At 40.7% G+C, this 17,594-nt stretch overlaps 2 protein-coding genes across 5 annotated transcripts in view; one reads left to right on the forward strand and one right to left on the reverse strand.

The window, feature by feature from the left end:
- Positions 1-942: 942 nt before the first annotated feature.
- On the reverse strand, positions 943-9,569 carry LOC122395720 (ATP-dependent RNA helicase Ddx1). Its single transcript, XM_043393539.1, has 12 exons — positions 9,445-9,569; positions 9,280-9,331; positions 9,005-9,192; positions 8,738-8,937; positions 8,189-8,659; positions 7,941-8,110; positions 7,707-7,869; positions 7,446-7,632; positions 7,082-7,375; positions 6,787-7,004; positions 6,605-6,725; positions 943-6,545 (listed from the first exon to the last, which is right to left on the reverse strand). The coding sequence occupies exons 1-12, from the start codon at positions 9,458-9,460 to the stop codon at positions 6,427-6,429; spliced, it is 2,199 nt and encodes a 732-aa protein (XP_043249474.1). The 5' UTR covers positions 9,461-9,569; the 3' UTR covers positions 943-6,426.
- A 401-nt stretch (positions 9,570-9,970) lies between these two features.
- The window catches only part of LOC122395701 (histone acetyltransferase KAT7), a 40,106-nt gene continuing 32,482 nt past the window's right edge, over positions 9,971-17,594 (forward strand). For 3 of the 4 annotated variants that reach the window (XM_043393524.1, XM_043393499.1, XM_043393514.1), the window contains exons 1-9: positions 9,971-10,229; positions 10,792-11,257; positions 11,329-11,574; positions 11,652-11,915; positions 11,999-12,181; positions 13,002-13,290; positions 13,410-13,704; positions 13,775-14,019; positions 14,106-14,292. In XM_043393524.1, coding sequence (XP_043249459.1) covers positions 10,212-10,229; positions 10,792-11,257; positions 11,329-11,574; positions 11,652-11,915; positions 11,999-12,181; positions 13,002-13,290; positions 13,410-13,704; positions 13,775-14,019; positions 14,106-14,292 — 2,193 coding nt within the window. In that variant the 5' untranslated portion in view covers positions 9,971-10,211. The remainder of the gene's footprint in view (positions 10,230-10,791; positions 11,258-11,328; positions 11,575-11,651; positions 11,916-11,998; positions 12,182-13,001; positions 13,291-13,409; positions 13,705-13,774; positions 14,020-14,105; positions 14,293-17,594) is intronic. The other variant, XM_043393506.1, reaches the window with a different exon arrangement.

Below are 17,594 nucleotides of genomic sequence, written 5' to 3' on the forward strand. Positions count from 1 at the left end.
AGCGCGTTCATCCACGTACATGCACTCTCGTGTTGCTGGATCAACCGCGGATTACCGATCTATGTAACGTCTACTTTTATAATAGGTAAACGAGAGTTTAACGTCAAATTAAACCGAGTAAAATAAGAATATACGAGTAAGCCGCGTTCCCAAAGGTTCATATAACGCGACCGTACTACATTGGGGCAGCTGGTATTGCTATCCTTATTATCGCGAATGTTCCGGACATTTTTTAATAAATTCGTTCACTTTCAAACTATTATTTATTTGGTTTCTGCAGAGTGGGGGAGAAGCGTACTCGCAAAACGTTTCGTGAAAAAAAAACTAACGCCATCTCGTCTCCTCTTTTAAGTTCTCCTTTTCGCTCGTTTGCGTCGTCAATTGTGTTCTTCGTTTTATCCAGTAAGCCTGAGTATAATACAGTTTTTTAGTTCGCTCAACGATAACTTTGTCCGATCGTGTTTCGCGGGATTCGGCCGTCGAAACAATGAGGATAGAAATTCCGGAAATTGCATAACGGTTACTCCGTACATACTGACACAAGCCCACTTCCTCGTAAATGTACTCTCGTGTAATATCAATGTATATGGGTCCGTGTGCATACGTATATATGTATACCTATCGTACTAATTACATAACTGACAAGCCATAGTTTGTAAAACGGTATTTATAACTTTACGAAGTGTTATTTTTACTGTAAATCTGTAACGACAGATGCGAGAGAGTGTAAGGATGCGAGGGAGAGAAAGGAAGCGAGAGAGAGAGAGCCTGTCTTTGAGCGAGTATTAACTGTCGAAACTTCCGTGAAACTTTAATCGTTCACCCGGCACAAAGGACGAATGAATGCGTATCATCGTTTCATGTATGCTAGCGAGTACGAACGAATAATTGTGTAATTAGTATTGTCGCGAGTATTCATATACTTTCTTTCGTTTCTCTCCCTTTTATAAATATATATACATATATATAGACAAACGCGTTCGTCCTAATTTCGACTGCTTTATCCAGCGGCGTCGGACAACCGAAAGGAAAAAACAAGAAAAAAAAAATATACGGTTGGATTTAACCCGTTGAAAAAAAAAAAAAAGCTGCGCGTAAAATGGTCAAAGTCACGTAAAACTCGATTGTCCGTTTTTCGACCAGCCGCAATGCAATAACACACATACACATACGAACAGAAACACACGAATGAAAACGGTACTTGGTATTTTACTTGTTGAATGTGAACGAAATTCGTAAATGTAATTATTAATCGACTGTTGTGTGCGCGTACGCAAGCGAAACAAAACGGATACCGAATTAATAAACAATTTACGTGGCCACGATTATTACCGATATACATATACATATTGTATACATACGCCGGATCGCACAAGTTTTTTTTTTCTTTTATTGTACGTACAATGTACCAGGCATGTGAATATGTACATGTAAAAACTAAGCGGTGCAAGTAATTATTATTATTATTACTATTATTATTATTATTATTATTTGTAAATACAATAACGGCAGGTTCGTATGGACACAAAGCAATGACGTATCGATACTTTGACGAAGCTGATTACAAAATTACGCGTGCGTCTCGCGATCGAATAAAATCGTATGTACGCCGTACGATCGGACACCTATTTGTATAAAGAATATTAATACTTTGAGCACAGTTACGATACCATTCGTATTAGTGTCACGAGTATATCGTACGAATATTAGTCTCGATATCGATCTGAATTCTCCGCCATTTTGTTTGTTGAAATTTCAAGCTTTCTGTTCTACGAAAGAACAGAGAGAAATTTTATTAAAAAAAAAAAACACTCTAGCAGAATGCTTAAACGTCGCTGTGCTCATGGTGTTGATCGATTCACATAGCAATTTGAAACGTACAAGCCCGATCAGTATTCTTAATATTTTTTCATCGCGTCGGTTTTTAATCGATCGCGCGAACACACGACGCCGAAGCAAGTTTTGCATTTAATATAACCTCTCGAAAGTTGTCTCGGCCGTAGCCACGTTGAAATTATAAATGAAAATTTTCGTTCTCCTCGACGCTTGCGAGAGATTCGAGCGGGCCCAGTCGTAATTTTAGATGATAGATATATCGTTCTCTTTTTACTTTCCGTTCTCTGCGATTACGATCTCGTTGCACGAATGGAAAAAGAAAAATCGTCGATGAGAGCACGGTGCAGCATCGTCGTCCACGAAGCTCGCCGTTCCGTCGCGTTTCGCGATACTCTTTGTGGACCACGTTGCTGAGAGCATTGCCTTAAGAAAAAAATGATTAAAAGTAACCAAAAAAAAAGGAAAGAAAAAAGATAAAAAAAATATAAGCGAAAGTCAAAGTAGACGACTGGGTGTGGTTGGAATCGGCGTAACGAAACAACAATAACGCGAGATCCCGTGCGTTGACGCAAACGTCGCTGGCGATAATTGTCGATGAAGATTTGCAAACTAAGCAACGTCCAAATTGAACGAGAATTAATTTACATCGAACCTGCTCGGTTGGTTCGCGGATAAGAGTAAAGAAAAACAAATTTATAAATCGCTGAGCGACGATTATCTAGCCTACGGAATAAGTGAATCGTACACATTTCGGGAATTTTATAAATTTCGATTCGTTACGCGTTTTTCTGACGAAGCCAGAGAACGTCTGCGAAGTAGATAAACAAATACGCGTTTTGCGCTATGTTCGCGTTTATGTTAAGAATACAGAGTCATTTATTGTGATCGTCTTATCGTTACACTGTTATTCGATAAAAAATTGTCTTTACACAGTCAGATTTTATTGAAGCGGATGATGTAGTTATATTATTATTATCATCGTCGTCATCGTCATTGTCATCGTCATTGTCATCGTCATCGTCATTATCATCATCATCATCATCATCATCATCATCATCATCATCATCATCATCATCATCATCATCATCATCATCGCCTCATCGTCATCGTCATTATTGTCGTTATTATTAATATCATCATTGTCATTGTGATTAGCGATTACTGCTGCAATCATTGTTAAAAAGCTACGTTCGGGGAAAATTAGATACATCTAATAATATTATGATCTAGCCACATATATACTATATGTTTATATATATGTGTGTGTGTATTTATGCGTATGTACATACACATATCCATATATATACATGTATTTATTTAAACGACCACGATCAGTGCAGATGTGAACCAACGTGAACATTGTAACATTTGTATTTCAACTGTGGTTGTCTTTTAAATAATAGAAAAGTGTTCGTCTTTCGTAAACGTAGTCATTTATGTTGAAAACAAAAAAAAATATATGAAACGTCTATTTTCTGCGTTAACGAACGAAAAAAATGAAAGGTTTTTCGTTTCTACGGTGCGAGTTCGTCAGAGCCCGGATCGTGGTCACGCGCGATGGCGTGTAGTTGATGCAATAATTTGCGAGGGAAGAATTTTTTAACGTTATTTACGAACAAAGTATATCTTATTACATTGGCCCGAGAACCAATAGAATCGTTAAATCAATGACGCACGCGCGGACGTACAAAGAGTCAACCAGTTCGCTTTAATAAATATCAATGCACTTCCCGCGCAATTCTTATCTCTTTCGGACGACTCGAGCACGAGCTACGGATTCGTATCGATCGATCAGAAATTGTGAATTTCATCGTTTTCGTTGCCTTAAAACGGTCATAATTGTTCAGAATATTTCCTTTGGCGACAATTGTGCCCAAGTATCGCGAAATGCAACGCCAAAAGAGAGAAAGCAATTTTCTTAAAGACTAGCCCTTAGCATCGTGTCCTTGTCACTCTCGAGTCGCGAACAGGCAATAAAAAACATACACGATTAGTATTTTCAATCTGTAACATTCGCGATCGTTTGTGTTATCGTGGTTATGGACGTTTCACGATTGTGGATCGTGCTGTTCTGTACAGTTTTCTCTCGACCGTTTTGTTGGTTCTTCGTACTTCGTTGGTACTCGAGAATGTTTGCTTTATTAGGAAATTTAGAAACGCGAGAGCGGATCTTACGTTGCGTACCGGTCGATTTGTCATTGATTAGAACGAGGCACGGCGTGACCTTTAATTCTATAGCTGGGTCATGGACAATATTCCCAACGTAAAGACCGCGGTTGTCTTTTTAGGTTAAACAAGAGGAGGAAGCTGCTTGTGCCTCGAGCGGCGAATAGAGGGAAAAAGTGGAACCACGCGAAATCGACTCGTGTCACGTTAATCTGTCGTAGTAATTTTTATGAGAAACTATCTATGCGTGCACGGTGATCGATCATAGGTACTATTCGAAATCGAAACTTTTTTCTAGTCTTCTTCGTATACTGTTTGCTGGGATCCAAATCGATGTTAGGGAGGGAGCTCGCCATCTAGATCAGCATATCCCGAGTGGAACCGAACTTAAAATGTAGGACTCGATATGTATAAACACATTCTAGGGTATCTTAGATAATCGTATCATTCACAAATCGATTTTTGCAAACACGAATGGCCGGCCATTAGTGGCTTAATATTCTCGAGTTTACGTATGCTCGTTAGCTCCCATATTTTTAATCCGTTTCCATCTGAGAAGTGCTCATTCAGGTAGTAACCTCATCTCGTTAGATATAAATAGAAGGTTTACTTAACGGGGGATATAATCCAATTCGAATTGGAGACTGGCGAACACTTTATAGGTAGAAAAAGATATTTGAACGGACACTGGAAATCGATCGAAAGGAGGAATGAATTTATCGTAAATCCTAGATAATGAAAAGAACGACAGGATCACATTCATTAAAACTGTTCGTGCGTTAGGTGTACTTTCACGTAATAATGGACGAGAGAAAAGAAACTAAGGTGGAAGAGTTACCAAACTCGTCGATAATTACGTCCTCCCTCCTGCCCCCTAACCCCATTTCCCGAAAACCCGTGTTTTCTCTCCTAATAATTCTTAATGAATTCGTTGTTGCGTGTCTCTTAGGAAATATGTTTAGGCGAAAACTTAAAGGATGAATAATCATCAAAATGCAGAAAGTAAGGAGTAACCGTTGAACAGTAAAACGCATTCGATAAGCGCTGATTATACGAATTAAACACGTCGAACAAAAGAGAAACGGGAAACTATACACGCGTGATGTAAATGAAAAAATGATTACACGAGAAATTCGTTAGGAAATGAAATTAATGTTGTCCACCCCATGATCTCCCGTCGTTAACGGCGTGACGATTTCTCTTGTGTTCTAAGATCTAGACTAACGAATATTCATGAACAAAACTGCACAATAAAAGATACAAAGTCGAACACGTTGCGTACGATGCAATCAAATGAAATGATACGGTTACCATACGAATAAATAGGCGAGGGGATATTGATCGCCCGAGATCGTTTCAGTTGCCGAGGCTATTTAAGCGAGAATCGTGGGGTGGACGTGTAGTGTACATGATAAACTGATATACATATAAATACATAAATAAATATATATATTATATATATGTTATATATATTATATATATTATATATAAATATAATTCACCGAGTTAATGCGATTGAATGACTACGCGTATATGTGAGCCGAACGTGTGTCGCGGAGAGAGAATGACTACGTACGACTGTCGATGTGTTTTTAGACTACAAAAGATAAAAAAAAGGAAAAATATTTCATTCTCGTTCTGTGATGATTGTCTGAATATGATGGGGAAAAACGAAAGAAAACGTTTTCGCGGATCCGTGCTGATCGAATCGATTCGATCGGCGGATAATTGAACACGCTCGACAAGTTGTACTGATCGCGTGAAGAAGACGAGACCCTTTGGACACGCGAATCCGTACACACTGTTTAAGAAAAGAGAGATAACGCGTAAACGTACACTGATATATCCGAGTGCAGGGAAGAAACGGTATGATTTGTACACTGTATAACTTAGCCGTTTACCATTGATTTCAAGAAATGTGTATAAATTATTATGTGTAATTAAACAAAAGTCATTTAGTAAATTCTAAGAGTATGGTATATTATACAAAATTCTGATCATAATGTGCGCGTGTGCGTGCACATGCACATATACAACAAAACAGAGGAAAAAAAAATGAGTAAGAAAAGATTGCGAAAATTACAAAACCAAACACTGCAAGGCCACTGTATTATACATTTGTGTAACTGGAATAGCGATGGTACAATTATGAAGATTATAATGATACAATAAACACTTGCCGTATGTCTTATATACACACAAGCAAATACTATTTACATAAATCATACACGTTCTTTTCTATAGAAGAAATTCGAGTAATTTTTCTTACAAGTTGATTCAGTTTATATTATTTGTAACAAATTCATAGTTGAAAGTACACGCTGTTTATAAATATTGAGAGATTATCAGGAACTAAAATAACATATTAAACGGTTAATTTGCGAAAAGCTTCGGCAGGTCTGGTATTTCGTACGACGTAGTATTTTAGTTTGCTCCAGCAGCCATATGTCTTTTCAAGTACATGAGTTGCGTTTTCGATTCTAACGAAGATAATTGGGATACGTAGGGTGCCATTTGTTGAACATGATTCTGATAATCGGAGCCTATAAATTCACAAATATTAATATACCGATCGCTGTATAAAAATGCAGAAAATACGTACCCATGCTCCTTTTCTTTTGTCCATAAGTGACTTTCCCATCGAAATCATTTAGTGGAACTTTTATGTCTGTCCCAACTTGCTGAATCGTGACGTTCAGATGATCCTCGATCTCGGCTAAATACTAAGAAAGAACAAATTCATAAAGATATCGACCATGGAACTTGCATTCCATTGAAACTTACGTTTGGTTCATTGTACCAGACACAGCAACCACCCTGATTAGTAAGATTAGTATTCTGACAATTCCTCCCGCGCATAGGACACCATTCACCGTGATACCATACTTTTTCTGGCACCTTGCTGACCAAAGAAATAGCCAGACCCATTCTTTCGGCCCTACCGACTCTACCAATGCGATGCACGTAGTTCGATTTTTCATCGGGTAGAGTTATATTGATCACTAGAAAGGAAGTTGCACGATCAGTTGTATGGAAAAGTTATGCATACATGTGTTAAATTTAAATTAAATTCACATACTGAAAGGTAATCCTGAGATATCCAATCCTCTGGCTGCAACGTCGGTGCAAATTAAGAACTTCACTTCTTGCTTCTTGAATTTTTCCAAGTTCGATTTACGTTCCGGGGGCTTTCGATCACCGTGCAAACACACGCACGAGAATTGATTACCACCGGTCTGTTTCAAATACCGTTCCAAATTATCGCAGTCCATTTTGGTTCTGCAGAAAATAAGAGCTCTGTCCATATTGTGCTCTTTGATAGCACGAACACAGTATTCACCCTTTAATATCTTCACAGCTTCCGAAAGTGTCTCTAGAAAATAAATTTTAGTTATACGAGCAATGAAACTATGTACAAAGATATTATATATCTTATAACACACCGGGATTGTTGCTTCCAGGTCTTATATCGTCTCTGCTGTGTACGCCATCGGTTTGTATATATTTTCTCATATTAGTCCAAGTAGTATCTTTCTGTGGATCCACTATCACAACAACATGATGTACTGTTTCAGGTACTGCATCCTCCCCTTTCAAATCTACCCATGTTGGAAAGTGCATCAACCGTTCCTATACAGCATGCAAGTTTTTTTTATAAATCTTTCTATATAAGACACATGTAAACTATAATTATAAATACTTACAGCCATTTTTTTCACTTCAAACGCATGCAACGTGGCCGAACATACTATCATCTGTAATCGTTTCCCGTCTGATGTAATTTTAGGTATTTGTCTGTGCAAACGATCAATTAATTCCGTGTAACCTTGTTTCAATAGACCATCTGCTTCATCCAAAATGAAAAATCTGAAAATGCGTTATACGATGATTGACCGCGACAAAATCAGTACACAGTATGTAAAGTAAAAATTATGTACCTGCAATGCGTTAATGCCAAATATCCGCCTTGTATTAAATCCTCTAAACGTCCTGGTGTTCCAACCACAATATCCACGCCAGAATTTAGTACAGAAATTTGTTCTTTCACGCTCACACCGCCAATAACTAATAATTCCTTAATGACTGGATCTTTCAAATCTTTTTTAAACTAAATAGAAATATTTAATGTATACCTTTAAAGCAAGACTAATTATTTCGATATGAATAGTAACTATTGCAAGCTTACTTTTTGGATTTGATTAAAGGTTTGTTCAGCAAGCTCTCGAGAGGGTTCTATGATTATAGCTTGAGGAGCATTGCATTTTGGTTTACCATCTTCTTTACTTTGAGTCTGACTGCTATTTATTGGATTTTCTTTTACCAATTCTTTAGGAACCGAAGCGAGACCTTTGTAATCGTTTGGAGGCGGATGTTTAAATGGCTGTGCTCCGAAATTAAAAGACATTTCCGCGTTTTTCAATACAACAGCTGGATAAAATGTTTGAGACTTTTGTTGCGCGTTTAGAGTGAATGCCACACCCAAGTGTACACCATCCTTTGAAAAGCTGATTTCACCCCTTGATAAATCCAAGTAACATCCAATTACATTGTGCATCCCAAATGCCTCTCCATAACTATCAAATTGTTTTGCATTTGATTTTTTACCAGTTCCACCAAAACCAAAGCCAAATTTGTCCGTTCCTAAATCCAGTGAGGCCTATTTTGCAAACATATGGTGGTTACAATTTCTTAATTATCGAGTACAAACCATTGATAGGGAATCAAGGCAATTTACTTGAGACATAGACCAGCCAACACGGCATAATCCTTCATCGGTTACAGTAGCTTCATAGAAAAACTTTTCATTGCCACTGATGCCTCTATTTGCTCTACAACCATGCCACTCTTTAGGCTCTCTACTTTGGCATCTCAAGCCATCTGGAGTTACTGCTAGAGCTTTACCTCTATCAAATAAACTGAGCAGCCAATGAGTAGCTGCAAACAATTACGGTAATAATTTTGTGAGGAGAACATGTTGTTATTAAATTTGAAAGAAACATACAAGCTTGAACATGTCCAGTTGAACTCTTAGTTTTGCCAGATTCAAAGTCCTTTAAGGTTTCCCATACAATTTGCAAAACCGGTAAACAAAATGCACCGGTCTTTCCACTGCCAGTTTCAGCAGCCATTAATACATCACCACCACCTAAAATTAAAGGAATGGCTTCGGCTTGCACATCTGTTGGTAACCTGTAGTTTAAAATATAAGACAGTGTATAGAATTGTTAATTTAAAATGATCTGTCAGCAGTCTATAAAATAATTATGCTCTATTTACATCCATTCCATTTCATCGACCGCCTTTCCGATTTCGGGCAAAACACCCATTTCTAAAAGAAAACATTAGTGGTAAGAAAAATGTTTTGATACCCCTGTCATTGCACCAAAAAAAATATATTTTTAATTACACTCTTTTTTCTTTTATATAATTAATAATATTTACCCTCGAATGCTGTCATTATTACGTTTCGAATTCACGTCTTTTCTTAATGGATAAAACCTACAAATTCACCGGCTTTCCTCCGTCAATAAATACGTACATTAGTGAGCATAAGTCAGTAACAATGAGTTATAGCAAAGGCTGGTTCAAATATGTACAGTAATTTAGTATAGTAACGAGTGATAGTTACTATTATATTGTAGTAGAATTAAAATTAAAAAAGTCTTTGAAGATTGTACGAATGAAGAGAATGCTCTGCAAATTGCTTTGGAAATTTTCGAAAGTTCTCTTTGTAGGGTGTGTTGTCTTTTATTTTCTCATTCTTATACATTGATCTAATGTTACATGTACATTTCAGTTACATATCAGTCGATATTAAATAACAAATATTTTGATAATTATTAATGAAATATGATAAGGTTTCTTCCGAAGCAAAGAATTATTTTATGCTGTTTCCAAACTAGCCTTAAAGCATTCCAAGCAGGGGGGTAGTTTTCTCTGGGCACTGGCGTCTGGTAACATTGCCTTAAAGTCATGTCACTCGTGCGCAGTATGCTACAATATGCCACGATGTTTCGTAACATGAATTAGTGTATTGTTTTGTAGTTGTAAGTCAGAGACGAGTTTAAGATGGGACGTTTGTTGCTTTAAAAAAAATAGAACGTTGTAAATGATACCCTCAACATACATGCCTTGGAGGAACACAGGAATTATCGCAGAAATGATACTAAACGATATTTTTTCTTCGCTTAAGAGATAGCACCGTAGAAATGACTCCGAAACGGAAGGTACGTGCATTTTGTACAGGTTATAGAATCGTAAGAATGTCGTTTATATTTTGGCTTATCAGCAAGCTCGATAATGATAAGCGTAAATAGAAAATGCTAGCAAAGGACAATATCCATGCAATAGTACAGTGGTGGATAGAGGTATAGGCACATCGTGCAATTTTACATACAAACACTTATAAATAACTACCGAACCGATTGTTTATATAAATGTTTGTTGCGTGTACGTTTATTTATAACGTCTTACTTGTTTATATACCACAACAGAGCTATGTAATCAAACTACATAATATGTGATAAATAAAAATGTGTAAACATGTAGTTTACCTACAAGGATTATCAAAGATCATCTTGGTAGTCACTTTGGTCAACACTATGCAGTGAATTTTCAAAAAACAAGAAACATAGGCAGAAAAGGAAAAGGAACTACTGCTAAATTTATTCCAGTAGATATAAGTGTTTGAATTGCATGCTATGCCTATACCACCTTTGTCCACATTTTTAATCAGTTTGAGCATTAGATAAATTTGGTGAACTAATAAATATAATTGATGATCAACAGACCACCAGCTCAGAATCTACTTCGACAACTAGCTGTGGTTCATCGTCCAGCAATTCTTCGAGCTCGGGCAGCGAATCCAGCTCATCCGATTCAGAGAGCTCTAGTAGCTCTGTCAATAGTCAAAAAGCATCGGACACAGAAAGAACAAAAAAGAAACCGCCATTTCCTGCCGGCCACCATGGCAAGACTAAAACTGATGCAGTTATTGTCCCCCCCTCTGAGAATAAAAACAAAGAGAAAATACCGCCCAAGTCTAGATCTGCGGAATATTCGTCAGAATCGGAAGGCTCGCCCAACAAAGTGAAATCAGCGAAAAGAAAACCGCCGGCCAAACCCAAAGCTACAGCCACGGTCGCCCCGGTCATTAAACAGCAAAGACCGTCAGCGAAGTCGGCGACTGCCACTGGACAGCAAAAGAACCCACCAAATTCTAAACCCGCCGGTAACAAGTCAAACAAATCTACCGGTAAACCTAATTTTACAAAGCTTCTTGCAATCGTGTCTCTTCGTTGCTGATCCGTATTTTCTGTTCAACAGCGTCCACGAGTACCAATGGAAAAGGACAAGATAAATCTGCAAAAACAACATCCGAGCCTGTACAGAAAAAATTCAAGAAGAAAAGTATATTCAGCCCAGAGAACAGCAGCGAAAGCGACAGCAGCATCCCAGCTAAGACTAGTGTACCGAAGCCAGCGAACAATCCTGCTAAATTTACGAAGAGTCAGCAACCTAAGGTGAAGTCAAACGACGCGAAACCGAAGACTGTTACTCCGATCAGGTCTAGTAAGTAGCAGAAGATTCTTTTTCTCGCGTTCCAGATATTGTTAAGGTATGTTAAAATAATAGCCTTGTTTTATTAGGTTTATTAGCAAAGTCTGCACAGCCACAAAAATCGGACAGTTCTGCGAGTTCGAAGAGTTGCTCGATAGGATCAGGCTCTTCTGGCTCCTCGAATAGCAGCAGCGATTCCGAGTCGTCGGAAAGTGTGGCGAGTCCTCAGCCTCGGACGAAGAAGAAAGATGCTCCACAAAGTACGGCGGTAAACGCTATCGCGAATATTCCGCCTAAGCGGCCGTCTGCGACTGTTGCGCCTGTGAAGCCACAGAAATGCACAAAACGACAAAGTAAAAACATAAAAATTACAACGTATAATTGTACTTCATGGAATTTTCGAATATTCTATGTGAAATTTCGTTTCGTTATTTAGACACGGTAAAAACGGAGGACGAAGCCGACGCGTCCGCGAGCGAGAAAGAAATGGACGAACACGGGGAGACAACGGGTGTTTCGAAAGCAACGACCAAAGGCAAACGAAAGCTGCAAACGCGAAAAGGGAGCAAGTTGCTTCAGCTTCAAACGAAGGCAGGCAGTGACTCGGAGTCGGACACAGGTAAGCAAACGAGACATCACAGCGTGCGAATCCCATTACTAATTAATCTGCTACACCTTGTCCATCTCCTTGTGTGTTGAGTTTTTGTTCAAAGTATGTTGTTTGAATATTTCTTTTTAACTTTTGCTCTTTACCCATTCCGTCATCCTGTACAATTACCAGTAACACGTTTATATTCTGTTTGATTTGCATCGTTTGGTCATGTCCTTGGTGTGAATTTCTTACTTTCATTGGTTTTATTCTTTTCGTAAGTTTGAACGACGTTGTTTTAAAAGTTAGATAGCACTAATCAGTTGTTTTTCATACTTCACTTCCAATAAGTTCAGTCCCTCCTGTCGACCTTTCGCTGCAACACAACACCTATCAAGTGTTTACGCTATAGGAGAATAGTTTATTCGTAGTACCGCCGTTCTCTCGTAGTAAATGTCTCTAGACACGTTCTTATCGATCGGGAATAAAGCAAAAATAAAGATACGATTCGGAAGTAGCGTTGAATAGAGTTTTGAAAAGAGGCGGTTAGAGAATTATCTGCAGGCGGTGGATTTAGGACTCTATGCTGCCTCCTTAACACAAAAAAGCAGTATTTGCGGTTCTGGATGGATGGATTGGACATGTATATATTTATATATGTGGCTCGTAGGAATCCAGTGGTCGATGGGACAAACAATTTCGTATAGAAAAAAGCATGTGTCCAAGGTGTCCTAAGATGCAGATACAGTCTTTTTGCTTACGGCGGCAGTATGGTTCTCAGGTACGAAAACGGTAGCGTGTAAGCGTATCCTGCAAATTCCGCTGATCCGGTGTGATTTATCGAGAGTAGCCGAGAGCAAGAGGAGCACGAGCAAATCGCCTGTTAAACGCGCCGGACCTAGCACAGCCGCCAGACACGCTTCCGGTGCCAACCGTGTACCGCAAAACAGCGGCACCACGAACGCCAGCGGCGGAAGATCCGGCCAAGGAAATTACAGTCGAGCACGCGTCACCAAGGAAAGAGAATGCCCTCTGGCGCCAACGTGCGACTCTCGGGGTCACCTGTCCGGGAAACTCGAGTCACACTTCACCCTGGAGGCTTGCCCCTTGTATCATAACACGACGCCGCAAGCTTGCATGTAAGTTAACATCTATCTATCTATCCCCAAGGTTGTGCAACGAGAGGATCTACCTGCATGCTTTTGCATTAAGCACTGGGTATACTTGAGCGAATGGGTTAGCTATGGGTTCTTTGCAGAGAGTTTTGCAAGGAGAGGAAGAAACGCGAGGAGGAGCGGAAGAAAGCTGTAGGCTGCCTGGCCAAGAAGTCTCCAAAGGGTGTGCACCAGACGTCGGATCAGCGCAACTATCAGCTGAAAGTGAGAGACTCGAGGAGTAAATGGAAAGGAAGTACTGGAGATGGGAATGAAAGCGACAGCGGTAGCGAGCTTCAAGGGAACGAGAAGGATCGTCAACCGAGGTTGACGAATCTCACGCCGGATTACGACCTGAAATTATTTATGGAAGCGCAAGCTATCGCCAGCGAGAAGATTGTAAGTTGAAGCTTGGACATTGTATCTTCTTATTTTGCACGCTTAAAAACATTTATACGGTTCGTTGTAGGAGAAAGAATTGAAGGAATTGGATTACGATGGCGAGAGCAGAAACGGCGGCGGCACGCGGGTCATCGAAATGGGGAAATGGGAGATGGAGGTGTGGTATCAGAGCCCGTATCCCGAGGAATTTAGTCGGGCCCCGAAACTGTATTTATGCGAGTACTGTTTGCGATACGCGAAGAGTCGTCAGGTGCTCAGGAGGCATCGAGAGAAATGCTTGTGGAGGCATCCACCTGGTCACGAAGTATACAGGTCGGTAAATAGATGCAAAATTCTTGTCCATGTTCCCAGGCAAAAAGGCTAATTTAATATAAATTTTGCTCATGTTTGTGGCGCAGGAAAGACAAGATAGGCGTGTGGGAAGTCGACGGGAAGCGTTACAAGCAGTACTGTCAGAATCTTTGTTTGCTAGCCAAGTTTTTTCTGGACCACAAAACGTTGTACTACGACGTGGAGCCTTTCCTCTTCTACGTGATGACGATTGGCGACGCGGAAGGTTGTCACACGGTCGGCTACTTCAGCAAGGTGAGTCTTAGCTTCTCTTTTCTAACTGCATGAGAACAACAATGGATGCGATCGGTGCATATAACGTGTCCCTGAGAAAGATGCTTCTTGGACTGATCACGGAGCGATGATTGATTTACGAGGTCGATAATTGTACATTTCAAAGAAGTTACTAGAACTGTATATTTTTATTCACATCGATGCAACGGGGCGGGGCTAACAAACGATAACTTTTTCCGTGTGAATTTTAATCATCAGCTTGCGCAATGTGGCACATTAAGTGACAAAATAACGTACAGCGTAGCTCTATCTTCTTATTGCAAAACTGTTCGTTAGGGGCATATTGTTATATATTGTTTATCGGTGCAGACGTATAATATAAAGTGAGCGTGTAGAAGGGAAATTATCGAGTTTCTAGAACATTCGAGAGCTAATTCTTTCGCGGTAAACGATATACTCGTCGCCCATTCCCGACGTCGTTTGAGAATAAAATCAAGCAACGTAAAAAAGAAAGCTTCTTGAGGCGTTTCTTAGTGGCACGGACCTCGTTGCCACCAGCTTCTAACATACATATTAATGCGAAGCACGTGCCTGTACGTGCGAGACTGTGTGCGAACGACTACGTCCGATGTACTTGTGTCACCACTTGCGTAAACGGGGCCCACGTTTACGCAGGAGGCATTTCTCGTTCGACACTCTTAGATATCGTCAAAGTCGTTTAAATCGTTCAATAACATAACCTCCATCTTGTCTTCGGTTTTTTTAAAAATGTTCTTACATAACCTTAAACTCTAGTTCTATGCATTGGTGGAAAATAGCTTTCCGAAACGTTGGAATTATTTCGTATGATTTCTTTTGTTTAATATCTATTATATGTACTATCGTAAACTGATATGTAGTGTCTCGTGAAAAAAATCAGAGATCGAAGTCTCGTAGTTACAAAAGTAAGGTTAATTTTAAATTTCGGGGGAAGGCACAAATCGAGCTACAAGGTTTGGCTTTGTATCTTGACGAATAGATAATAATAACGCAATGTAAAACATTTATTTTTTTGTTTTATCAGTGGGACATAGACAATTGATACTAATAGGTACATATTATTCATATTACATCTCGTTAAAGTCACTTTAATCGGAAAAAGTCTTAGATATACATTGGCAGAAGCAAAACAAAAGTAAACAGGCTTCGTCGATATTCGAGCTCGTATCAGATTACACTACGCGGGTCAAGGGGAGTCCCTGCTCAGTAGCGTGGATGACCGTTCCACTTGACCAATGAAAAACGACTCGTAGCCAACCCGAGCATCGTTGCAGTTCAGCCAGAAACTTTTGGCAGTCGCCGCGTGCATCTCGAAAGACGAAGAATGTACAGTAATTTCCAAACGGCTACGTTGTTTTCTAAACTTTTGTCCGTAAGTGTATAGCCGAGCGAATCTCGTTACTTTTGCTTCTGTTTCGCGGTTTACCGCGACCGGTAACGGCGCAGGGATCACGCGGGCAAGGGTGTGTATCGGCAAGAGGGTGTCTCGTATCTCTGGCCTCTGTTCGCCCGTGCACTCCCGGTCTGGTCGCCCAGGAGGTCGGTGGGAGAGAGCATGAGCGCTACGCACGCCTATTTACTGCGGAACAGCATCGCCGGAGTCGAAATCTTTACCGACGTTCAACGACCTCTGACCCTGGCAAGACGCGCCAATCCTCGCCCTCCCCTCCCTCGCGCCCGCCTCGCTGCGGGGGAGGGCGACGAAAATTTCCTTCGGAGTCGAGCAAACGTTTACCCCGCCGGTTTCCTTTGTCTTCCCCGTGCCGACGTGACGTCTTCGAGAAAATGTTCTTATCCTTACCAGGGGTGTGTACGTACGCGAACCCAGCCGGTTCGATAGTCGTTCGTCGCTACAGACTCGTTCGACGTGGCGCGTTTCCAAAGCTTTTGGTCGAACTCCCTTTACCGCGGTCACGCACGGCGCTCGGACGTTGCCGGTATTTTGTAAAATTTAATTAGTCTCCGACCCCTCTCCTCTCCTCGACGCGGCCACACTCCGCGTTAGAGGTCCTTTACCTTAACCCTTTGCGGTCCTTTGTCGAGCTGGACTCGACTATTTTCTGATTCCTGTTGTCTTATAATGTAATATGATTAAGTCAAGGTTTTAAGGTTAGGTCGATTTATATTACACTTTTGAAGCGAGGATCGTTCCCATATTTTCAGCAATAGATGTAAGATTAAATAATAATTTTATATTATTCTGAATTAGATTCTTATTTTCACGACAAGGAAAGGTACATAACCTATATTTCTTCAGAGTAAAAAAATTTGTTTGGCAGATCTATGCACGTAAAAAAGTCTTCCATGCACAAACATAAATGATCGAATCTGATAGATAAACATTGTTACTAAATAACATTTTTATTAGATAGATAACTTCTTCAATAAAACTTTCAAAATAGAGTCACAGATGGCACTGGACTAACATTACCAACCTAACCCTTTTTTGATCGTTCGATTGACTTTACCCTTTGCAGAGATTGTTTTTCTATCAAACGGAACATATCTAGAGGGTCCGGTATAAAGATTTCGTTGGTAAAAAAATGAAAATTAAAATTGGTACTGCGAATCGTGCAGTGCCACCGAGGGTCGGCGGCGATAATTTCGATATCGATCACCCGTCGGTGAAATTACGACAAAGGGCCTGGCGTGTTCTTACCGGGCAGCGAATTGCATTGCACACCTTACAAAAGGGCGTACCCCGCGCGGAGGTCGTCGCTTCCTGCATCCGCAGCGGCGGCGTCGGCGTCGGCGGCACAGCAGCAGCAGCAGCAGCAGCAGCAGTAACGCGGAGTCAAAATCTTTATAGACGTTCAATGACCCCGACCCTGGCCAGACGGTCGTGGGGTGACGGTGGTGGCGGCGACGTAGAGAGAGGGATGACGGGGGTGGGCGGGGGGTGGCTCTGGCGTACGTACGCTATGCGCTTACGACGTGCAGTGCCAGGTGGGTGGCTCGGGCGAGCGGGAATGGCTGGGGGTACGCCGATGGCGGTGGTGGTAGCTGGAAAACGGGGGATGGTGGTTGCAGAGGACGCCGGAGAAGGGATGGCAGGGCGGTAAGGGGAGGAGAGGGCGTCGCCTGGCATCGGGTCGTCAACCTTTCTGCGGCACTGCGACGTCGGGGTCGTTATTATTTCCTCCTTCTCCTCCTCTCTGTTACGTCTTCCCGTCCTCCGCGTGTCTTTTTCTCCGCGGCGTCGTTTCTTCGTTCACCGATCTCTTCTTAACCTCGCTTCTTCCCGATGTCTGGAACTTCCTCCGTTTCTCGACGAACGTGTCACC

The sequence above is a fragment of the Colletes gigas genome, unplaced genomic scaffold, assembly GCF_013123115.1.
Source record: "Colletes gigas isolate AHSC1104 unplaced genomic scaffold, ASM1312311v1 Colletes_gigas_Sc00001, whole genome shotgun sequence".
In the NCBI taxonomy this organism is placed as follows: Eukaryota; Metazoa; Arthropoda; class Insecta; order Hymenoptera; family Colletidae; genus Colletes; species Colletes gigas.